Source organism: Capra hircus, chromosome 3, assembly GCF_001704415.2.
Source record: "Capra hircus breed San Clemente chromosome 3, ASM170441v1, whole genome shotgun sequence".
NCBI classification, from domain to species: Eukaryota; Metazoa; Chordata; class Mammalia; order Artiodactyla; family Bovidae; genus Capra; species Capra hircus.
In genome coordinates this window covers 107216003-107241626 of record NC_030810.1, presented here as the reverse complement: position 1 = coordinate 107241626, position 25624 = coordinate 107216003, and the positions used below count along the sequence as shown (strand labels likewise).

The following is a 25624-nucleotide window of genomic DNA, read 5'->3' as shown; positions in this document are numbered from 1 at the left end:
AGACTGAAGGCAGAAGGAGAAGGGGATGATAAGGGGGTGAGATGGTTGGATGGTATCACCAACTCAATGCACATGACTTTGAGCAAGCTCCAGCAATTGGTGGTGGACAGGGAAGCCTGGCATGTTCAGTCCATGGTGTTGCAAAGAGTGAGACATGATTGAGCAACTGAACTGATTGACTGGCTTACTATATATTTACCTTTTTACTGAAATATTTTCTTTCATATATATATATATATATATATGTTTTAGAAATTAAACTTTCTTTTCTATTTAAATAAGTCCTTTTTTACACTGCTTGTAAAGCCAGTTTAGTGGTGAAAAGTCCTTTAGCATGTGCTTCTCACTCCTTCTAGTTTAGATGATAACTTTTCTGGGTAGAGTATTATTGGTTGATTTTTTTTTCAATTCTTTTGTTTCAGAACTTTGAATATATCACATCACTCCCTTCTGGCCTGCAAAGTTTCTACTATATAATCTACTGATAATCTTATGAGTGTTCCCTTGTATGTAACAAAATGCTTACTCTAGATGCTTTTAATACTTCCTCTTCATCCTTAACTTCTGCCATCTTAATTACAATGTGTCTTGGTGTAGGTCTCCTTGGGTTCATCTTAATTTAACCCTGAACTTCCTGGATCTAGATATCTATGTCTTTACCCAAGTTAGGGAAGTTGTCATCAATTATTTTTTCAAGACCTGGGCCATTTTCTCTCTCTCTTCTCCTTCTGGGACCCCCATAAGTTGAATGTGTGTCCACTGAGTTTTGTCTTCTAAGCTCCTCAAGCTCTTTTTACTTTTTATTTAATTTTTATTGCTCCGATTGGGTGAGTTCTACTGCCTTGTCTTAAAGTGGACTGCTGCTTTCTTATGTTTCATCCAGCCTGTTGTTGAATATGCCCAGTGTATTTTTCAGTTCAGTTTTTGTATTCTTTAACAGTAATTTCTTTTTGTTTACTTCTATGAAATTGAAGAAGGACTTCAGTTAAAATTTTATTCAGATTGCATCCAACCCTATGTCATTATGTCGCATGTTATATATGTCACAATGGTCTAAGAAATATGTTAAGGTATGTAATGTAATAATGTTTACTGTATGGGAGTAAGACATGAAATGATAAAGACAAAAGTAACATTTCCTTTATTTGTTACTGTATTCATTCTTTCATGGCAATATCTTTACTTAAAAATGACCTGTAATATAGTCTTAATGATACCCTGTGCATAAGCTTTCACTGTTAAGATTATTGTCCATGAATCTGTGGCCTTTACAATGTCTTCACAATTATTTTCAGTTTATACTGATCCTCTGAGTCCACAGTTGAACACACTTGGTCATTGTCTTGTCTAGCTCCCATCTCTCAGCTGGCATTACCTGGCAAATCTCACTGGCACCTGGGAAGTAGTGATATGTAAAGAGTTCCCAGTTTTCAAATGTAAATATCCTTGGGTTTCTTTTGCTATGTGCAGCAGATAGAAAACTGAAATCAGCAGTAATTTCTATCTGTCACTTTCTCATATTTTCCAACTTTTTGTTGACATTTTTCTGTATCTATTTATTCTTCTCCCCAGGTCAGTGAGCATTCTTATGACCATAACTTTGAACATTTAATCAGGTAAATTACTCAACTCTGTTTCATGAAGTTTTTTTCTTTCGAGGTTTTATCTGATTCTTTTATTTGAGATATACTTCTCAGCTTTCTTTATTTTGCTTGACTCTGTTTTGATTTGTATACTGTAGATGTTTCAGCAGCCTCCCCCCAACATTGAAGAGTGGCCTCAGGTAGAAGACAAAGCTTATTATTCAACTACTCCAACTCTTTGTCATCTCTCTAATCTTTGCATTTTCAAACAGCCTATTATATTTTTAAATGCTCCTAGTATTTGAGAATGTGCCTAGATCTCTCAGTGTTCCTAAGAGGAGTATCTCAGTACCTTGCTTCAGGCTGTTTGGAAGACAGAATTCAGGCAGCGTCTTTTAAAAGTATGCAAATATATACAGCTTTGTGGGAACTTAAACTTAAGTCCCATTAGCAAGGTGATCTGATGATCTACTCCAGGTTGCAGTGGCAAAAGCTGGGGCTTCAGACAATGGTATAGGCTCTTTTTTTAATTAAAGTATAATTGACTTATAAAATATTACAGTGCTTTCTAGTGTGCAACACAATGAGCAAAAATTTGAACATGAAGAGATGCTCAATTGCATAATTCACCAAGGACATGAAAATTAAAACTGCAACAAGATAATCCTAGCATGCTGGCTAAAATTTACAAGATTAGAATACTATAAAGGTTGGAACTAGCACAACCACTTTCAAAAATAATTTAGCAGTACCTTCTATACAGTTTTTTTTAAAGACAGCTTTCTAAAATAATGTTATAAGCCAGGAATTCTATTCCCAGGTATATAAGCAACAGAATGCAAGCCCACATGTACCAGGAGACCTATACAAGAATATATGTAGTAGAGTTATTTGTATTAGCTTCAAAAGCAAGTTAAAGCTCTTTGTTGCCTTGAGGTCTTCCTGATGGACTGAGATGGAATAATCTCTATTTACCATTATATGCTTTCCTTGTCTCAGAGTGAAGTAGGTAGGATGTAACATAATATATGTAAGTGATATGCATTTGTAGATATGATATTAAATGGTCCCTTAAGGGATTCGTTGGTGGCTCAGATAGCAAAGAATCCACCTGCAATAAGGGAGACCTGGGTTCCATCCCTGGATTGGGAAGATCCCCTAGAGAAAGGAACAGCCATCCACTACAGTATTCTTTGAAGAAGGAAATGTCCACTCCAGTACTCTTGCCTGAAAAATTCCATGGACAGAGGAACCTGGTGGGCAACAGTTCATGGGGTCGCAAAGAGTTGGACACTACTGAATGACTTCACACTCACTCACAGTATTCTTGTCTGGAGAATTCCATGGACAAAGGAGCCTGGCAGGCTACAGTCAGTGGGATTGCAAAGAGTTAGACACAACTGAGTCAATTTCACTTTCACTTTCACTTTAAGAAGACCAGAATACAGACCCAGAAAGAAAAGGTGGGGAAAACTGTTTGAAAATAAGAAACTGGCATTCCTCATGGCAGGTAATGTCAGTATACCAGGATGAAAACCTGACTTTTAAAAAGTTATCCTGTCTGCGAGACAGCAAAAGAGACACAGATGTATAGAACAGCCTTTTGGACTCTGTGGGAGTGGGAGAGGGTGGAATGATTTAGGAGAATGGCATTGAAACATGTATAATATCATATATGAAACAAATCACCAGTCCAGGTTTGATGCATGATACTGGATGCTTGGGGCTGGTGCACTGGGACTACCCAGAGGGATGGTACGGGGAGGCAGGAAGGAGGGGGGTTCAGGATGGGGAACACGTGTATACCTGTGGCAGATTCATGTTGATGTATGGCAAAACCAATACAATATTGCAAAGTAATTAACCTCCAATTAAAATAAATAAATTTCTACAAAGTTATCGAAGCAATTCACATATACAGAAATTAAAAACAAACAAAAAAACTGTATAGAAAGACATTGGAAAAGGAAATGACAACCCACTCCAGTATTCTTGCCTTGAAAATCCCGTGGACAGAGGAGTCCATGGGGTCACAGAGAGTCAGACACAACTCAATGACTAAGCATATAGCATGTATGCTTCTTCTGCTGCTGCTAAGTCGCTTCAGTCGTGTCCAACTCTGTGCGTCACCATAGACGGCAGCCCACCAGGCTCCCCCGTCCCTGGGATTCTCCAGGCAAGAACACTGGAGTGGGTTGCCATTTCCTTCTCCAATGCGTGAAAGTGAAAAGTGAAAGTGAAGTCGCTCAGTCCCGACTCACAGCGACCCCATGGACTGCAGCCTACCAGGCTCTGCCATCCATGGAATTTTCCAGGCAAGAATGCTGGAGTAGGGTGCCATTACCTTCTCTGATAGCATATATAGAAAGATATAAAATAAAATATCTTCTTCCATTCCATAGTTCTGTAAATATAACCACTATTTTAGGTTTATTTCCCAGGAAATGAGAAAGGATTCTTATATCAATTTATACATGTACTCTATATTTTACATTTGAAGAAAAGTTATGACCAACCTAGATAGCATATTCAAAAGTAGAGACATTACTTTGCCAAGAAAGGTCTGTCTAGTCAAGCCTATGGTTTTTCCAGTGGTCATGTATGGATGTGAGAGTTGGACTGTGAAGAAAGCTGAGGGCCGAAAAATTGATGTTTTTGAACTGTGGTGTTGGAGAAGACTCCTGAGAGTCCCTTGGATTGCAAGGAGATCCAACCAGTCCATTCTGAAGGAGATCAACCCTGGGATTTCTTTGGAAGGAATGATGCTGAAGCTGAAACTCCAGTACTTTGGCCAACCTCATGCGAAGAGCTGACTCATTGGAAAGACTCTGATGCTGGGAGGGATTGGGGGCAGGAGGAGAAGGGGATGACAGAGGATGAGATGGCTGGATGGCATCACGGACTCGATGGACGTGAGTCTGAGTGAACTCTGGGAGCTGGTGATGGACAGGGAGGCCTGGTGTGCTGCGATTCATGGGGTCGCAAAGAGTGGACACACTGAGTGACTGAACTGAACTGAGCTGAATATTAGTACAAATATCAATCTACTCCCCATGTTTTTCTCTTCACATTGATCAAGGCTGTCTTGTTTTCTTACATGTACAAGCTTATCTCATTCTTAATGTCTTCATGGTGTGTCATTATTTTGATGTATCAGAATATTCTTAAGCAGTCCTATGTTTATTCTGGAGAAGGAAATGGCAACCCACTCCAGCATTCTTGCCTGGAGAATCCCAGGGACAGAGGAGACTGGTAGGCTACATACAGTCCATGGGGTCACAAGAGTCGGACACAACTTAGTAACTAAACCACCACCATGTTTATTCAGTCCTATAATGTTTCCTCCAGTGTTTAGCTATTATGAATGATGTCATAATAAACATTATTTTAGAGCTATCTTCCATGCTTTCCTTAAGGCATTTTTCCAGCAATAGAAATGTGGTATCAAAAACCCTAACGTTTATTTTTATCACTTTGATCACAGGGCAGGAAACTTTGATAAGTAGTTAAAAATGGGAACTCCCACTTCCTTTTTTCTAGTTTACTAATGCATCCTGCTCTTTGAAAAAGCTATTTCACAGATGCCTTTCTTAGGGCTAGGGTGATAGTGTACCACTGTGAGATCAATGACAAACGCACTATTCCTGAGAAAGCTTCTCTTTTGGCCTCAGCCCTGGGCGGCCCAAGTCTTCATGCTGCTGTGGGTATCACTGCTGATCCTGGGTAAGTAAAACAGCTCAACATGGGTCCTGGGTTGGGTTAGGACAGCATCTCTCTACCACAGACCTGGCTTTTTAGGGGGGCTCAGCCCCTGCTCAAAGATTCTTTCTTGCCTCGAGAGATTATGTTCTCTGACTTCACCATATAGCTCAGAGATTCTTCCTTTGAGGCTGCAAGAGTGGTCAGAGCCTCAACTTTACAGAAAAGGAAACCACAGTGACCACAGCACTAAGGGATTATTCATCTTTTTTCTACAAAATAATACTACATCATGAAGTGCAGCAAGTGTTTTCTGTTTGCTTGTTCATATGGTCTCATTCAGATAAGACCTTACCTTTCTGTCTGCAAAGGAGGTGTGTTTATTCCTTATGTGACAGTCCAAGGCTGTGGTGCTGGACACGGGAGGACAAGTTTTCTAAGACAAAAGATGTCTCCTTCTTTCGCACACAAAAGCAAACGGTATCAGTGATTGGCAGTTAAAGAGCACAAAGAAGGGGAGATGAAGACAGGGACTCTCAAGGGGAAGTGGGCAAGGCAGGGGAAAAACCTAAGATGCTTGATATTTTTCTTTTCCCCCTCGGGTTTATTGAAGCATAATTGACAAATTAAAATTATATGTATTTAACATGTGATACACATATATTATGCAATAATTACTACAATCAGCTAGTTAGCATTCTTCTCACTTCACATAGTTAGTCACCTTGTGTGTGATAAGAACACTCAGGATCAACTCTTTTAGCAAATTTCAGCAAATTTCAACTTAACGTTATTATTAACTAGTCACCGTACTCTACATTAGATCTCCAGTACTGCTTCATCTTACCACTGAAAGTTTGTTCCTTTGACCAACACGTCCTCAGTTCTGTTATAGCGTACTCACTGCTGGCAAACACCATTTTAGTCTCTGCTTTTGTGAGTTCAACTTTTTCAGATTGCACATGTAAGTGAGATCATGTAGTATTTGTCTTTCTGTCTGGCTTATTTCACTTAGCATAATGTCCTCCAGGTTTATCCATGTTGTCTCAATGTCATGATTTCTTTCTTTCTTTAAAAATTGAATAATATTCCATTGCATATATGTGTGTGTGTGTGTATACACATACTACCTTTTATTTATCCATTAAACAGAAGACAGACACTTAGATTGTTTCAATATTCTAGCTACTGTGAGTAATGTTGTAATGAATATGAGAGTGCAGGAATCTCATTGTGATACTAATTTCATTTCCTTCAGATATATAACCAGAAGTGGGGTTACTAGATCATATGATAGTTTTATTTTTAATTTTTTAGGAACTTCCAGACTATTTCTGCATTATGACTGTGTGAATTATATTCTTGCCAACAATGTACAAAGTTTCTTTATCAACACTTGTTATCTTTTGTCTATTTGATAATCAGTTCAGTTCAGTTCAGTTACTCAGTCGTGTCCGACTCTTTGATAATAGCCAATCTAATTAACGTGAGGTTTTATCTCCTGGCTTTGATTTGTGTTTCCCTAATGTTTGAGCATCTTTTTATAAACTTTTGGAGATTTGTACATCTTCTATTGAGAATATCTATTCATATTCTTAACTACCTTTTAATCAGGTTATTTGTATTTTGCCGTTTATTTGTTAAAGTTCCTTAGACATTTTAACCCCTTATTGGATAGATGGTTTTCTTTTATTTTCTCCCATTTCATAGGTTGCTGTTTATATTGTTATTTCCTTTGTTTGCAAAATTTTTATTTTTGATGCAATCCCACTTGTTTTAGTTCTTATTTTTGTTGCCTATGCTTTTGGGGTCATACTGAAAACTCAAGTCCCAGGTCAATGCCAAGAAGCTTTCTCCCTGTGTTCCCTTTTATCAGTTTTACAGTTTCAGGTCCTATATTTAAGTCATCTATTTGAAATTGATTTTTGTATATGATGAGATACAAGAATCCAATTTTGTTTGTTTTCATGTGGGAATTCGGTTTTCAGAGTGATTTATGGAAGGAACTGTTCTTTCCCTTTTGTGTGTTTTTGGTACTGATTTTGAAGATCAGTTCAGTTCAGTCGCTCAGTTGTGTGTGATTTTTGCCCATGAACCTTAGCACGCCAGGCCTCCCTGTCCATCACCAACTCCCAGAGTCCACCCAAACTCATGTCCGTTGAGTCGGTGATGCCATCCAACCATCTCATCCTCTGTCGTCCCCTTCTCCTCCCACCTTCAATCTTTCCCAACATCAGGGTCTTTTCAAATGAGTCAGCTCTTTGCATCAGGTGGGCAAAATATTGGAGTTTCAGCTTCAACATCAGTCCTTCCAATGAACACCCAGAACTGATCTCCTTTAGGATGGACTGGTTGCATCTCCTTGCAGTCCAAGGGACTCTCAAGAGTCTTCTCCAACACCACAGTTTAAAAGCATCAATTCTTCGGCGCTCAGCTTTCTTCACAGTCCAACTCTCACACCCATACATGACCAGTATAAAACCCACAGGCTTGACTAGACAGAACTTTTTTGACAAAGTATTGTCTCTGCTTTTTAATATGCTGTCCAGGTTGGTCATAATTTTCCTTCCAAGGAGTAGGCTTCTTTTAATTTCATGGCTGCAATCACCATCTGCAGTGATTTTGGAGCCCAGAAAAATAAAGTCAGCTACAGTTTCCACTGTTTCCCCATCTATTTGCCATGAAGTGATGGGACCGGATGCCATGATCTTTGTTTTCTGAATGTTGAGCTTTAAGCTAGCTTTTTCACTCTCCTCTTTCACTTTTATTAAGAGGCTCTTTAGTTCCTCTTCACTTTCTGCCATAATGGTGGTGGTGTCATCTGCATATCTGAAGTTATTGATATTTCTCCCAGCAATCTTGATTCCAGCTTGTGCTTCCTCCAGCCCAGTGTTTCTCATGATGTACTCTGCATATAAGTTAAGTAATCAGGTTGACAGTATACAGCCTTGACATACTCCTTTTCCTGTTTGGAACCAGTCTGTTGTTCCATGTCCACTTCTAACTGTTGCTTCCTGACCTGCATACAGGTTTCTCAAGAGGCAGGTCAGTTTGTTTGGTATTCCCATCTCTTTCAGAGTTTTCCACAGTTTATTTTGAAGATCAGTTGACTATAAAAGTATGGATTCATTTCTAGGCTCTCTGTTCTGATCTATTGATCTATTTGTCTATTTTTATGCTAGGTTTGATTTTTTTTATTGGAAAATAGTTGTTCTACAATATTGTGTTGGCCTCTGCCATATATCAACATGAATAGTTTTGATTATTACCACAGCTTTGTAATAATTAGACGCCAGAAATTGTTTTTTCCAATTTTGTTCTTCTGGTTCAAGATAGTTTTGACTTTTGGGGGGTCCTTTGTATCTATTTGGGGCTTCCCTGATGGCTCAGATGGTAAAGCATCTGCCTGCAATGTGGGAAACCTGGGTTCGATCCCTGGGTTGGGAAGATCCCCTGGAAAAGGAAATGGCAATCCACTCCAGCACTCTTGCCTGGAAAATCTCATGGACGTAGGAGCCTGATAGGCTACAGTCCATGGGTTGCAAAGAGTCAGACACGACTGAGCGACTTCACTTTCACTTATATCTATTCAGATTTTTTCTTCGTGATTGCTATGGAACCTATATAAAATATAAGAATTTAAATTAAGAAATTCATCTAAATCAAGTATTAAAACTCTATCCTTTAATTATCCTCCATTTTATTATAGATATCACAATTTACATACTTTTACATTGTGTATATATTAACAAATTATTGTAGCTATAGTTAATTTTTAGTACTTTTGTCTTTTTAAACCTTTTTGCTAGAGTTAAAAGTGTTTTACATACCACTATATAGGATTTTATGAATGTTTATTTCCCCTCAAACTTCATATATTAAAATTTTGACACTGAAGGTGATAGTATTAAGAGATAGAGGGGCCTTTGGGAGATGATTATGTCATGAGGGCACAACCATCATAAGAGATTAGTGCCCTTATAAAAGAGGTTAAAGAGAGTCCTCTTATGCTTCTTCCATGCGAGATTATAGTGAGAAGGTGGCTGTCTATGATGAAGTGCACTGTGCCAGAGAGAGTCAGCCAGTGTTACTAGCCTTCAGAACTTTGAGAAATAAATTTCTGTTGTTTATAGGTTACCCAGTACAGCACTTTTGTCATAACAAATTGTATAGACTAAGACACAGTGTTTAGCATATTCTGAATTTGATTATACTAATCTTCCTCAATTCATGATAGAGTTATATCCTAACAAACTCATTATAAGCAGAAAATATCACGTCTGAAATGCATTTAATACACCCAGCTTATCAAATATTGTAGCCTAACCTAGACTGCTTTAAACATGCTCAGAACAGTACCTTAGCCTATAGATGGGTAAAATCAGCTAACAAAAAGCTTATTTTGTCATAGAGTGTTGAATCCTTCATGTAATTTACTGAATACTGCACTGAAAGTGAAAAGTATAGTGACTGCATAGATACAGCGTTGTTGCAAGTGTGTCTGTTGCTTGCCCCTGTGATTATGCGGCTGACTGGGAGCACTGGCACACTGCTGCTGCCCAGCGTCACCAGAGAGTGTCATACTGTGTGTTGCTGGCCCAGGAAAAGATCAAAATTCAAAGTCTGGCTTCTACCAAATGCATATTGCATGGATTCCTCGGCTAAGAGGCAGGTGGTAGGAGCATGGACAAGTGGGGCTAGAGTTGAGTCCACAGGAGAATGGGGCAGCTCTCAGTCTGTAGCTGGAATGATAATCAGTGAGTCACCTCCTAGCATGTGCCTACCTTCTCAAAATGGCCCTTCGTTGTTACTGGGCTCCAGTGGGATTTCACAATCTCCCATCTAGATCTCAAAGCTGTCAGTTTTTGTTTATAGTAGGCTGCCAAAAATTTGCTTCTGTAAGGGAAAGACTAGAGACCTCTATTCTACCATCTTGTTTATGCCACACTCAACAAATGACCTTCTCATTATGTCTGTGGGCGGGTGTTAAGTCTATCAATTCACATGTATCAACTGGTTGGTTTTTCAACCAAAGTTGAAACTATTAGAATAAAATATATTTATTCATTTGTTCAACAAATTATTCAGTAACATTAATACACAGCATTATGTTAGGTGCTAAGAATGATGAGAAGACATGAAAGTGAAGGTCACTCAGTCATGTCCGACCCTTTGCAGCCCCATGTACTATACAGTCCATGGAATTCTCCAGTCCAGAATACTGGAGTAGGTAGCCTTTCCCTTCTCCGGGGGATCTTCCCCACCAGGGATAGAACCCAGGTCTCCTGCATTGCAGGTGGTTTCTTTACCAGCTGAGCCACTAGGGAAGCAGATCATAATCTGCTGCTGCTGCTGCTAAGTTGCTTCAGTTGTGTCTGACTCTGTGCGACCCCATAAACGGCAGCCCACCAGGCTCCCCCATCCCCGGGATTCTCCAGGCAAGAGTACTAGAGTGGGGTGCCATTGCCTTCTCCAAGATCATAATCTGCATATCCATAATTCAATGCACTGTCTTCTCAAAACGTGGGGATCAAGCTTCATTAAAATAATGTTGGATCATTACTCACATTCTCCACCAAAAAACAAACAAAAAACTGATAATGCTGGTACTCATCATTTCCCTGGTAGCTCAGTGGGTAAAGTGTCTGCCTACAATGCGAGAGACCCGGGTTCGATCCCTGGGTTGGGAAGATCCCCTGGAGAAGGAAATGGCAACCCACTCCAGTACTCTTGCCTGGAAAATCCCATGGACTGAGAAGCCTGGTAGGCTATAGTCCATGGGGTCGCAAAGAGTCAGACATGACTGAGCGACTTTCTATTTCATTATAACAAAGGGCAGAAGAAACATGTCCAGTACCCAGAGTACCTGCATTATATTGCCTAAAATATCTAGTTTATAACAGAAGTATTAGATATGCATAGAAATAGGAGTTGGAACTCTATAGTGGGAATAAAGGGCATTTGGAAAATGACCAGTAAAATTACCCTCATAAAATTAGGTGATATCTCAGCAAAAAAACAGGGAGGCCAGAAGGCAGAGGGAAACATTCAAGGTGTGCTAAGAAAAAAACTCATCAACCAAGAATTCCATCTTGACCAAAACTACCTTCTGAAAGATAGAGACAAAACAAAGATGCTCTCAGATCAATAACAACTGAAAAGATATATTAATAAATTGCCTCACAGGAATTACAGGAGGAGTTCTTCAGCTTGAATACTAGGGATTCCAGAAAGTAGTTCATATTAACATTAACAAAGAAAAACACTTGTATATTTAATGCCATAAGAATAAAAGGCAGAAGTAATACAGTTTTCTTTTAGTTGATGTGAAAGGAACTATGTAAAATCCTATGTATGTCATGTGTTAGTACACTACAATATATAGCAATGTGATACCCATGTTAGTACATTTGCCATTCAAAAGCACAAGCGTGAGAGTAAACTGTTCTGAGCAAAGGAAATGACCACAGATGGTACACAAGTGTACCAAAATATTTGAGAGGATTATATCATTAATATAATCTGCATGACAATAATAAAAAAATGGAAAAAGATAAAGCTTTATATGAATGCTTTCTTGTAACCCTGGGATTAAGCTATGATAATATGTAATCAATGCATATATTTTAAAAGAGGAAACTCTATTTTTTTTAATATCTAATGGAGAAGCCATTTAGAAATGAAAGGACTAGAATATATTCATTTAATGAAAAATAAATTTATAAAGGACTTACCCACTCCAGTACTCTTGCCTGGAAAATCCCATGGGCAGAGGAGCCTGGTAGGCTGCAGTCCACGGGGTCGCGAAGAGTCGGACACGACTGAGTGACTTCACTTTCACTTTTCACTTACATGCATTGGAGAACGGAATGGCAACCCACTCCAGTGTTCTTGCCTGGAGAATCCCAGGGACGGGGGAGCCTGATGGGTTGCCGTCTATGGGGTCGCACAGAATCAGACATGACTGAAGTGACTTAGCAGCAACAGCAAGAATTAAAAGTGTTAGTTGCTCAGTCATGTCCAACTCTTTGCAACCCCATGGACAATAGCCCACCAGGCTCCTCTGTCCAAGGGTTTCTCCAAGCAAGAATACTGGAGTGGGTAGCCATCCCCTTCTCCAGGGGATCTTCCCGACCCTGTGATTGAACCTGGGTTTACCGTACTGCAGGCAGATTCTTTACCTTCTGGAAGAATTAAAAATTTAAGAAATGTAAAACACAAAAGGTAAATGCCAGGTGTATTGCATCTATGTCAATAATACTAAGAGTGAATGAATGATGTGGTCCAAACAGGAAGAAGAGAGTGTCACCTCATACGAAATAGACAAACCCTGATCTAAGTATGTACTATGTAGAAGAAGCAGAGTATATTTTTTATTACATTTTAAATTTGATTTAGTTTATTTATTCATTCATTTTCAGCTGTGCTGGCTCTTTATTGCTGAGCATGGGGTTTTTTTCTAGTTGTGATGCTTGGTCTTCTCATTTGCAGTGGCTTCTCCTGTTGTGGAGCACAGGCTCCAGAATGCTGGCTCATTAGTTGTAGAGCATGTCCTTAGTTTCTCTGAGGCATGTGGAATCTTCCTGGACCAGGGATCAAATCTGTGTCTTGCGCTCTGGCAGGCAGATTCTTAACCACTAGGCCACCAGGGAAGTCTAGAAAGCACACTTTAGATGAAAGACACTAAGAATGAAAGTCCCAGTGTGTGGTAGATATACCTGTGAATGACACCAACATGAAAAGAGACTGTATAAATATTGTGCAAAATGCCCTTGAAAACAAAAAATATTAATAGAGATACTGAGGGATATTATATCATTCCCAAAGTCTCAAATGTTATGGCTTGCATCTGAAGTGAAAACTAAAAAAAAAGATGTAGCCTTTTCATGCCTCTGCTAGCAAATGAGGGAGACTGAAAATCAGTACCATGTCTATTGACCTTAACAGACTTTAAAGATGACTCACCAAACCTGATTTGAGGAGGAAAGGAAAGAATAAAATTTAAAGTAGAGATGAATGAAATGGGGAGTGGAAAAATCATAGAGAAAAACCAGTGAAATCAAAAGTGAGTTCTATAGAAAAATTAACAAACTTGACAAATCTTAAGCAAGGTTGATCTAGGAAAAAGAGGGAATATTCAAATTTATACAGTCAGGAAGAATGAGGGATATTACTATGGACATTGCAGAAATAGAAAAAGACTAAGAAAGAACTCAATGAACAAGTATATGCCAAAATCTAAGACAATTCACATGAGACACATAATTTCCCTGAAGGAAACAAATTATTGAAACTACGAAAATAATACAAAAATAAATAAACCAAAAAACCCAAAATCAAAACAGAACTATAAAAAGTGAAATGCTTGAGGGACTTCCCTGCTGGTCCAGTGGTTAAGAATCCCTATTCCAATGCAGAGGATAGGGCTTGGATCCCTATTTGGGGAACTGTGATGCCAATGCCTCAGGGCAACCAAGCCTATGCACCACAACTAATACCTGATGCAGCCAAATAAGTATATAAATATATTTTTAAAAGGTGAAGTGTCTGAATTAGTACACCAGAAAACACTCATAAAATAGACCTAGACCGTACCTCTGAGTAGATGACTTCAAAGTTCTCCAAAAGTTTTCAACAATATATATTACTGTTGTTCACAAAGTCTTCTCAAAGGAGACAACACTTCACACTTATTTTGTGAGACTGTTACTACTATAATATGAAAAGTGAAAAGTTAACTACCAAAACAAACAAACAAACAAAAACTCAACCCTCAAAAACAAAAACTATACACCTGACACTTTCCTGGTGGTCCCATGGCTAAGACTCTGAACTCCCAATGCAGGGGGCCTGGGTTCAATACCTGGTCAGGGAATGAGATCCCATATGCCACAACTAAGAGTTCACAAGCTGCAACTGAGGGTTCTTCTCAAATATGGGTTCTTCATGAACTTTGACCCTCTTTTTAACACTGATAAGGCTTCTCTCCAATGTGAATCCTTTCATGGATTCAAAGAGACTTGTTGTTTCTGAATGCTTTCTCACAGTGTTTACATTGATAGGGTTTCTCTCTGGTGTGAAATCTTTCATATGATTGAAAGCTTTTATGACTGCAAAAAGCTTTTTCCACATTGTTTACATAGGATTTCTCTCCAGTGTGACTCCTTTCATGGAATCAAAGAGAAATGTGGTATCTGTATGATTTCTCACAGTGTTTACATCGAGAAGACATGGGAAACAGCATTTTGTACTTAGGAAGCTCATGACATATAAGGGTCTTCATTCCACAAGGACAATGTACAAGATACATCTATGCAACAAGATCTCATGTAAACAATTGTTCAACCAAAAGTTACCAATGATGGTAAAGTGGATAGTAAGCTATATGCCAAATTGTTGGTAATGACTTCATGAAACAGAGGGACAGTAAGAGCTGGAGGGGGCAGGGATGGAGTGCAGGAAAATGTAATAAAAAAGGGCCTCATAGTTTGAAGCTGTATGGAATACTCCAGAAATGAGAAGAGGTCCTAGCGTGGCACCAAAACAGAGGAGCAGGATAGGGTAATGGCCAGGAGCATATGCGTTGGGATCAAACAACAAGGGTACAAATAAATGGGTTAAAAATTATATTCTGCCCCTCAGTTCAGTTCAGTTCAGTTCAGTCACTCAGTCATGTTTGACTCTTTGTGATCCCATGGACTGCAGCATGCCAGGACTCCCTGTCCATCACCAGTCCCCCCAGTTTGTTCAAACTCATGTGCATTGAGTCGGTGATGCCATCCAACTATCTCCTCCTTTGTTGTTCCCTCCTCTTCCTGCCTTCAATCTTTCCCAGCATTAGGGTCTTTTCAAATAAGCCAGTTCTTCTCATCAGGTGGCCAAACTACTGGAGTTTCACTTCAGCATCAGTCCTCCCAATGAATATTCAGGATGGATTTCCTTTAGAATGGACTGGTTGGATCTCCTTGCTGTCCAAAGGACTCTCAAGAATCTTCTCCAACACCACAGTTTCAAAGCATCAATTCTTCACTGCTCAGCTTTCTTTATGTCCAACTCTCACATCCACACATGACTACTGGAAAAATTATAGCTTTGACTAGACAGACTTTTGTTGGCAGAGTAATATCTCTGCTTTTTAATATGCTGTCAAGGTTGGTCATAACTTTTCTTCCAAGGAGCAAACGTCTTTTAATTTCATGGCTACAATCACCATCTGCAGTGATTTTGGAACCCCCCCAAAATAAAGTCTCTCCCTGTTTCCCCATCTATTTGCCATGAAGTAATAAGACTGGATGCCATGATCTTAGTTTCCTGAATGTTGAGTTTTAAGCCAACTTTTTCACTCTCCTCTTTCACTTTCATCAAGAGGTTTTTTAGTTCCTCTTCACTTTCTGCCATAAGGGTGGTGTCATCTGCATATCTGAGGTTATTGATATTTCTCCCAGCAATCTTGATTCCAGCTTGTGCTTTTTCCAGCCCAGTGTTTCTCTTGATGTACTCTACATATTAGCTAAATAAGCAGGGTGACAATATACGGCCTTGACGTACTCCTTTTCCAACTTGGAACCAGTCTGTTGTTCTATGTCTGGTTCTAACTGTTGCTTCTTGACCTGCATACAGATTTCTCAGGAGGCAGGTCTGGTATTCCCATCTCTTGAAGAATTTTCCACAGTTTGTTGTGATCCACACAGTCAAAGGCTTTGGTGTAGTCAATAAAGCAGATATTTTGGAACTCTCTTGCTTTTTTGATGATCCAGTGGATGTTGGCAATTTGATCTTTGGTCCCTCTGCCTTTTCTAAATCCAGCTTGAACATCTGGAAGTTCACAGTTCACATACTGTTGAAGCTTGGCTTGGAGAATTTTGAGCATCATTTTTCTAGAGTGTGAGATGAGTGCAATTGTGTGGTAGTTTGAACATTTTTTGGCATTGACTTTCTTTGGGATTGGAATGAAAACTGACCTTTTCCAGTCCTGTGGCCACTGCTGAGTTTTCCAAATGTGCTAGCATATTGAGTGCAGCACTTTTGCAGCATCATCTTTTAGGATTTAAAGTAGCTCAACTAGAATTCCATCACCTTCACTAGCTTTGTTCATAGAGATGCTTCCTAAGGCCCACTTGACTTCACATTCCAGGATGTGTGACTCTAGGTGAGTGATCACACCATCGTGATTACTGAGTTGTGATGATCTTTTTTGTATAGTTCTTCTGTGTCTGCTTGCCACCTCTTAATATCTTCTGCTTCTGTTAGGTCCATACCATTTCTGTCTTTTATTATGCCCATCTTTGCATGAAATGTTCCCTTTGTATCTCTAATTTTCTTGAAAAGATCTCTAGTCTTTCCCATTCTGTTGTTTTCTCTACTCGTTGCATTGATCACTGAGGAAGGCTTTCTTATCTCTCCTTGCTATTCTTTGAAACTCTGCATTCAGATGGGTATATGTTTCCTTTTCTCCTTTGCCTTTCACTTTTCTTTTCACAGCTATTTGTAAGGCTTCCTCAGACAAATATTTTGCCTTTTTGCATTTCTCTTTCTTGGGGATGGTCTTGATCACTGCCTCCTGTACAATGTCATAAATCTCCATCCTTAGTTCTTCAGGCACTCGGTCTATCAGATCTAGTTCTTTGATTCTGTTTGTCACTTCCACTGTATAACTGTCAGGGGTTTGATTTAGGTCATACCTGAATGATCTAGTGGTTTTCCCTACTTTCTTCAATTTAATTCTGAATTTGGCAATAAAGAGTTCATGATTTGAGCCACAGTCAGCTCCTAGTTATATTTTTGCTGGCTATATAGAGCTTCTCCATCTTTGGTTGCAAAGAATAGAATCAATCTGATATTGGTATTGACCCTTTGGTGATGTCCATGTGTAGACTCTTCTGCCTCTACCAGCTATCAAACAGTTTTTCATCTGTAAAATGGGGATAATCATAGAATTTTCCTCATAGGGGTTGTGACAAGATTACATGAAACAACATAGGGGAATATCTACCATATAGAATATACTCAAAAAAGTATTTGTTGTTGTTGTTCATCATTCAGTTGCTAAGTTGCCTTCAACTCTTGTGACCCCATGGACAGTAGCACACCAGGCTCCTCTGTCCCCCACTATCTCCCACAGTTTTTTCAAACTCATATCCACACTTTGACTATGTGGACCTTTGTTGGTATAGTGATGTCTCTGCTAGCCTAAACAGTGTCTTGTCTGTAAAATAAGGACAATCATCAAACTTTCCTCATATGGATAGTGAATAGATTACATGGAATGATATAGGTTGCATTATCTACCATATAGAATACACTCAGAAAAATAATCTCTACTTATATAACAATGCAAAATCCATGGTGTCGAGGTTTTCAGAAAATGGCAAATAATCCATTGTTCTGATTATAACACTTCGGTTTGGATTACTTCTCCATCAGCCCCACGCAGACAGAGATAATATCCCTTTTGCTCACTGCTGGATTTCCATTGCCTTGTCCAGTTCCTAGATATGGTTAGACAAATTCCACAAATTCCTGCTGAATGAATGACTCAAGTCTGTTCCTCGCTGGAATGTGTAATCAATGTACAAAACCTGTCAGTTTTGCCTTCTCTGCCTCTTGGTTACCCCTTTCTCAAGCCTGCATCCTCTCAAACCAGAATTGAAAGAGACACATGTACCCCAGTGTTAATTGCAGCACTGTTTACAATAGCTAGGACATGGAGGCAACGTAGATGTCCATCAGCAGATGGATGGATAAAGAAGTTGTGGTACATATACACAATGGAATATTACTCATATAAAAAGGGACCCTTTAGAGTCAGTTCTAATGAAGTGGATGAAACTGGAGCTTATTATACAGAGTGAAGTAAGTCAGAAAGAGAAAAACAAATACTGTGTTTTGATGCATATGTATGGAATTTAGAAAGACAGTACCGACAATACTACATGCAGGGCAACAAAAGAAGCACAGATGGAGAACAGATTTTTGGATTCAGTGGGAGAAGGCAAGGGTGGGATGATTTGAGAGAATAACACTGAAACATCTACATTACCATATGCAAAATAGATGACCAGTGCAAGTTCATGCATGAAGCAGGGTACCCAAAGGCAGTGCTCTGGGACAACCCAGAGGGATAGGGAAGGGAGGGAGGTGGGAGGGGGGTTCAGGGTGTGAGGACCACATGTACCTGTGGCCAATTCATGTTGATGTATGGCAAAAACCGTCACAATATTGTAAAGTAGTTATCCTTCAATTAAAAATAAATAATTAAAAAAACCCATATCCTCTCAAGTAGAGATACTTACTGATCTAGTGCTTCTAATTAATTCACTGTTCAGTAATCATTTATGAAACATGTCTGATGAGTTTGGCACTGTTATAAATTCTGTGTGATGTATGGTGAGAATAAGAAGTCCCCACTGTCATACAGATTCTATTGTAGAGAAGGGAAAGTGAACAAACAAGTGAGATGATTTCAGATAAATACTCTGAAGAAATTTACGTATCACTGTACCTTGCTCTGCCTTCTCTCCAGTCCTTCTGCTTTACCTCTTCCAGAGTGCTCCAACGAAGTTACAGCTTTTACTCTTGTCACTCCTCCTCTTGAAACGTTTCCATGGTTCCCTGTTACTTTTATGATGAAACCATAGCTGCTTACCACTCATAACTTAGACCCTGTCTGCTTGTCCAATCTGATTTCCCTTAAATTCTCTACCTTCCAGAACCACTCTCCTACCCAGCTGAACACCCAGTGCTATTTCTTCACATCTGGGGCCTTTCTGTTTTGCCTGCCCTCTCCATCATCTCTTGCCACATAGAAACACCTTTCCCTGGCTGACTCCTATGTTCTCATCCAGTTTTCTCAAGCATCACTTCCTTTGCTACATGCTCGCTCCCATACAGAGACCCTACATATTGGGATGGGTGACCCTTCTGCCTTTATGATGTCCCCATGTGTATTTTTAGTATTTACACCCCGTATTATAATACTTTCTTCAGGTTTCTGTTTATCACACCCCCCAAATTAACTTCTTGCTATCAGATACTATTTTTAAAATTCATCTTAATAGTCCAAGCACAATGACCAGTATACACAGACATTTGCTAAAGGACTGTTATATTTTTAAAATAAATTTTAACAAAAAAGTAATAAGTGAATCGGGAAAAAACAAGCACTACTTTTGAAAAGCCAAAGAATCTCTGCTCTGTGTTCATCTCTGGCTCTTTATATTTTTACAGCTCCTGTCGGTGGACAGTTTGGTGAGTTCTCCTTTCTTATGTTCTTCAGTGCTGCTGGATAAGAATGTCTCTCTAATAAATATGAAATACTTGTGGCAACTGTCTGAGGATCTCTAATATCTCCTGTTTCTCTTGCTGACATCGACAAGGATGTGAACGTGCTCCTGGTTTACTGGGATTGCCCTGTGGCCCGGATGGTTACATAGTCATCCTCAGACCCTCCCCGGAAGAAGTAGCAAATGCTCAAGCAGCTACTGGCTGTCACTGGGCCCTGCACTTACTCCTATTGCAAATGAACCTCAGATCACAAGGCAGGACATCTCAACTTCATGTCAAATGTTTAAGACTTGGGATAAGATGTTCTCCAGTCATCAAACCCCAAAAACTGCTCTGAAACAGTGGGAATGTTTCATTCTCTACAGTATTCTCTCCAGGAAATGTGTGGAGAATAGAGCATCCAACAGATGGGCCCTTAAAAGGAAGAAAGGCACAATAAGAGGAGATTGGGGGAGAAGATAAATTGTCTGTATCCTACATTTTTTAGAGTTCTGACTCTTCATTGACATTTGTTTGGATCAGAGGGTATCCTGGATATTTAAAGACCCGTGAATAGCAAGAACTGTCTACAACCTGTCTCCTGTCCAAAATCAGATGCATCAGTGTTTCATCCTTATCTAGATCATCTCTGGATTCTAGCTAATGCCTTGTCCATTCCTTGCTTTACCATAATTATCTATGATGGACTTTTTATTTATTTATTTATTTTTGATAGTGAAACAGTTAAGTGTTTATTAGGAGGAAAAAGGGTACAATGTATGTGGATAGATACACGGGCAGACTCAGAGAGAATCGCTCCATCACTTACATGGGGCATTTCTTCCTGGTTCCCTTTGGCCAATCACTTTGATTTGCCTGGTTCTGAGTCTGAATTTGGTATATCTAAGGATCCTCCCATGTGTGTGTACACATCTCTTAGCCAAGATGGATTGTGGTGAAGAGACCTATGTGTAGAGTGAGCATCACTCTTTTTTTTTTTTCTGATAGGCAAGAAGTAAATTTATTAATATAAGATGCTTGGAAGAGATGCAAACGGACAGGTGAGGGAACTCTGTCCCGAGGATTGAGTGGGTTACAGTTTTATAATGAGAAAAAGAGGAGGGGAGAAGACCTCTTCTTCAAGTACACATAGCTGCAAACATAAGGCATACATCATTAGCTCCTCCTTCATATTAGGCAGAAAATTGTCTGACCCTATGAGGTCAAACTAGGATTATCATATTAGTGGAAGGGTGGTGACAGTTCTTCCATCTAGTGGCCTGGGGCATATCTTGTGGTTTTGTTTACAGTTTTATAATTAAGCAAGCTTGCTTCATTGAACAATGTTCCAATAGCTTTCTTGGGCTATCATTAACTTGCAATGGCCTACCAAAGTTTCCTAAGTTTCCTTCTCTATCTATAGTCCCCTACTAGGATCATCACCCTCTTTTGACTTTCAAGGAGCTTTCTAGTTGGGAAGGCTTTCTTGACTTTGGTCTTTATCTTTTTCTGTATATCATCTATAAAATGAAAGCGTTAAGCAAGTTAATCTCTCAAGTTTTGTTAGTGCCAAAATCTTAATATGATTATCCCTTTTTTTGTGCAAAGTGCAAAACTATGATTTTAACAACTCCTTGTGAAGTTCTTATGGGTTTATGAACATGATAAAGTGGCAGAGGATGACTTTTTCCAGAATCCAATCCTAGAACAAATTAACCAATCATTTTTCCTATTGACATTTGGCAGTTAATCTTACTGGTATTGCAATCTTGAAATCTCTTTGCTCACTGCCGTCTCTTCAGCAGTCACTTTCTCCTGGGTGAGAGCTCTGGTTGAAACAAAGCCATGAACAGTGACCTTCCCGGGGATTTCTTGGGGATCCTCCAAAGTCAAGGCCTCTGGACTGTGCCTCACAAACCACTGTGATGGGAACTGTAGGCCACTCCACCTCAGATTCTTTCTTTTTCCTCCACAGCAACTGAAATAAAATCTGTAATTTCCCTCCATCCTCCATGGACCACTCTCTTCAAAGGAGAGACTGTGACACTGACTTGCAAAGCATTTCAGATCAATGCACCACAGAAAATAAAATGGTACCATTGGTATCTTCCTGGAGAAATACAATATAAGACAACGAGAAACACCTATGAGGTCCGTGAATCTGGAGGGTACAAATGCCAGGCCCAGGACTCACACTCAAGTGATCGTGTGGACTTAATCTTTTCTGCAGGTGGGAAAGAAATGAAAGAAAAAAAAGTTTAGGAATAATAAAGTGATTCAAAACCCAGCTGCATTTGCTAATTCAAAAGCTATAGAAATAGGGCCCAAGAATTTATATATTTTACAAGCTGCTCAGGTAAAAGAAAATTTGAGAAGCAATTTATTTGAATAGTTTCTGAATCTATGTTTAGTTTGAGGCTTATAAAATTTATTTGGAATAAAAATCTATGTGAGGATTTATTAATATTTTATAGATAGGTAGATAGAAGATAGAGAGGGAGTAATTTCCATTTCTGTCCTAAAACCACCTATTTTGAATGAATTTGAGGCAGTATCTTTCTAGTTATAATATAATGCTCTTTAATTTAGTGAACAAGGAACAGTATAGTAGCAAAGAGCTAAGAAAATGTTTAGCCTTTTGACCTGACAATTCTTCTCTTAAGAATTTACCTACTGAAATAGTCATAGATATATACAACCAAAATTGAAGAATCTTAAATGGCCAAGAAGAGAAAATTCATTAAATAAATTATCTTACTGCCATTGAAGGAAAATGTTGTGGTCATTGAAAACCAGGTTGATATTGGTGACATAGGAAAGTATTCATAGTAAAGTAAGTGAAAAGCAAGTTATCAAGTGGATAAATATTTTAATTTCATAAAAAGAAATATATACAGACTCTTATATACATGCACATAGATAAAAGAACTGGAAAAATATATGACAAAATCTGGTGAGTTGATAAGGTTAATTTCCATTTCTGTTTTAAGCATTTTCTCAAGCATATGTGTTCCTTTTAAAGCCAGGGAAAAAAAGGGATTTCCCTGGTGGTCCAGTGGTTAGGACTCTGCACTTTCATTTCAGGGAGCATGGATTTGATCCCTGGTTGGGGAACTAAGATCCTACAAGACATGTGGCATGGTCAAAAATAAATTAATTAATTAAATAGATAAAATCAGAAAAAAAGAAATGATGAGTACTTTAAGCATCCTTTTCCCTAGTTCCCAGTCTTATAAAATCTTTTAGAATAATAGTGAAAAGAGGGGAGAAGCAATCTGAAGAAACAAACAACTCCCTTGTGTTTCCTACAGCCAACCTGATCCTACAGGCTCCATCTGATGTGTTTGAAGAAGACTCCGTGGTTCTGAGATGCCAAGCAAAGGCAAACATAGTACTAAATAACCTGACATTGTACAAGAATGGAAAAATCCTGAAAATCCTTAACAAAACTTCTGACTTCCATATTCATCAAGCAAGTATGAAGGACAGTGGTGAATATTACTGTAGTGGAGTTAAAGATACTCACTTTGTTTCTTCAAACAAAATTCAAATCGTAGTCCAAGGTAAAGTGTTCTTTATTTTGTGAAACAGGTTAGTCAAAATGAGGACTCCTGAGATTGCAGAGGATAAAAAGGGTGGTCTGAAATACTACTGAACCTCAGGGAGCATTCCTACAAGGAATAGAGAAAGTACTACTGTGCTTTGGAGGATATTAGTAATCAAAGGTGGCATCTTTTCCACCTGCTTTTGTATGTTCTGTTTGCGGGTGCCGAGGATGAACTGTGTTTTTCTCCAAAGCAGTTCCAAACCTCACTTCCCTGAGAAATATCGTGATCCTTCTCTCTAGAGCTGTTTCCAAGACCCGTGCTGAGAGCCAGCTCTACCCAGCCCACCGAGGGGCACACAGTGACCTTGACCTGTGAGAGCCAGCTCGCTCTACAGAGGCCAGAAGGCCAGCTCCAGTTCCGCTTTGTCAAACCATCCACGACGTCAGAATGGAGAATCTCCCCAGAATTCCAGTTCTCTCCCATACGGAGAGAAAACTCAGGGACTTACTGGTGTGACGCACGGAGAATTAATTCCCTTGTCCAGAAACGGAGTCAGGAATTACAGATACAGGTACAAGGTGAGTGCTAGTGGGTTCTGAGATTTTCCAGAATGGGGCTGGGAAGGGCCGGGCAGAATGACACAGCAGTTTGTTTTTCTTTCAGTACTGTGAGACACAACTTGTTCTTTTTCCTCTGAGGTTAGTCTTCCTTGACATCTTTTTTTTTTTTTTTCCTGGTGGTCCTGTAGGCATGGGCTTCCCAGGTGGTGCTAGTGGTAAAGAACCTGCCTACCAATGCAGGAGATGTAAGAGCCCTGGGTTTGATCCCTGGGTGGGGAAGATCCCTTGGAGGAGGGCATGGCAACCTACTCCAGTATTCTTGCCTGGAGAGTTCCATGGACAGAGGAGCCTGGCGGGCTACAGTCCATAGGGTCACAAACAGTTGGACGCAACTGAAGCGGCTGAGCACACACATGTACACTATAGGCTTAAACCACAGAGCCCTTTGATTGAGCTAGATGGACTCTGCTCAGCCAGATGGACAGATTCTTAGAATGCTAGATGCCTGGAGGTGAGCACTTAAGAATAAAAAAAATCTAAAGGACAAGAGCTTGGGGAGCAAATATTTCTAACTGGATATATTTAGGGATGATGTTGTTCCCACTGGGCTTCCCTTGTGATCAGATGGTAAAGAATCTACCTGCAATGCAGAAGACCTGGGTTCAATCCCTGGGTTGGGAAGATCCCCTGGAGAAGGGAAAAGCTGTCTGCTCCAGTATTCTGGACTGGAGAAATCCATGGACTGTATAGTCCATGGGGTCACAAAGAGTCAGACACGACTGAGTGACTTTCACTTTCATTTTGACCCACTATTGCTTTTTCCTAAGTCTCTGAAACTGTATAGGTCTTCAAGCGTGAGTGCCACCCAATGGTCAAGTGCCTCTTCTGATTTATTTTGACCTATTGATATCTCATAGGAGCACTAGGACGGATGCAGATTTCCAGTGAGGAAATAGTGAAAGTGCTTAGCATTCTCCATCAATTTGCTCCCATTCCCAAGCAAAAGAGATGGTTTCATGTTTCTTCCAAACTGTCTGAAATTGAAAATGTTAGTTGCTCAGTCCTGTCCAACTCTTTGTGACCCCATGGACTAGAGTCCACCAGGCTCCTCTGTCCATGGAATTCCCCAGGCAAGAATACTGGAGTGGGTAGTCATTCCCTTCTCCAGGGGATCTTCCCAACCCAGGGATCAAACCGAGGTCCCCCACATTGCAGGCAGATTCTTTACCATCTGAGCCACCAGGGAAGTCCTTGAAACTGTCTAGATATTAGGTATATGATTTGGACTGGACAACTGAGAGGAAGTGGAGAGGTTGTTACTCAACAGCTGCAACACAGTGATTTCTAGCATAGGATCTCCCTTCATGTTACTGATGGAACCCAGACCCCAAATCCTACTCCTTATCTGTTCCCAGGTATCTTCCCTTGTTCTTCAAGCCTCCAGGATGACTCAAAATGGCATTGCCCTTAGCCAATATCCTAGTGTGAAACCATAACCACCTGGAGTGTAGAACACTTTCATCCCAGATTTTCCTATTTTAGGAGGACTGTCACAGGTCCACCTCCTCTGACCATCTAACTGACAGGCAGAGGTGTTAAGAAGTGCTTACTCCAGGGCAAGCTTGCTGTATATGTCAAAGATTGATTTCCAGCAAAGCATCCAAGTTGTCACAGCTTCAGAACAAGTACCTCCAGTGCCAAGTCTTCCTGTCTTTTGCCATCCTCACCACTTCAGTGTTGGGCACTGGGTGTAATTTCCAGGATGACTGGCCCATGCTCTGTCAGGTAGGGCATGAGGAGAGGCTGGGCATTTTATTCCCTGTGGAATAAATGGTTCCTGGTGGCTCAGATGGTAAAGAATCTGCCTGCAGTGTGGGAGACCTGGGTTTGATCCCTGGGTTGGGAAGAGCCCCTGGAGAAGGAAATGACTCCCCACTCCAGTATTCTTGCCTAGGGAATTCCATGGACAGAG

The 25624-nt window shown here is 39.8% G+C and overlaps 1 protein-coding gene across 1 annotated transcript in view; it reads left to right on the top strand.

The window, feature by feature from the left end:
- The window catches only part of FCRL5 (Fc receptor like 5), a 74838-nt gene that overhangs the window by 12106 nt on the left and 37108 nt on the right, over window positions 1-25624 (top strand). The window contains 3 exon segments of the mRNA XM_018046527.1: window positions 21520-21774; window positions 22856-23107; window positions 23392-23670. Coding sequence (XP_017902016.1) covers window positions 21520-21774; window positions 22856-23107; window positions 23392-23670 — 786 coding nt within the window.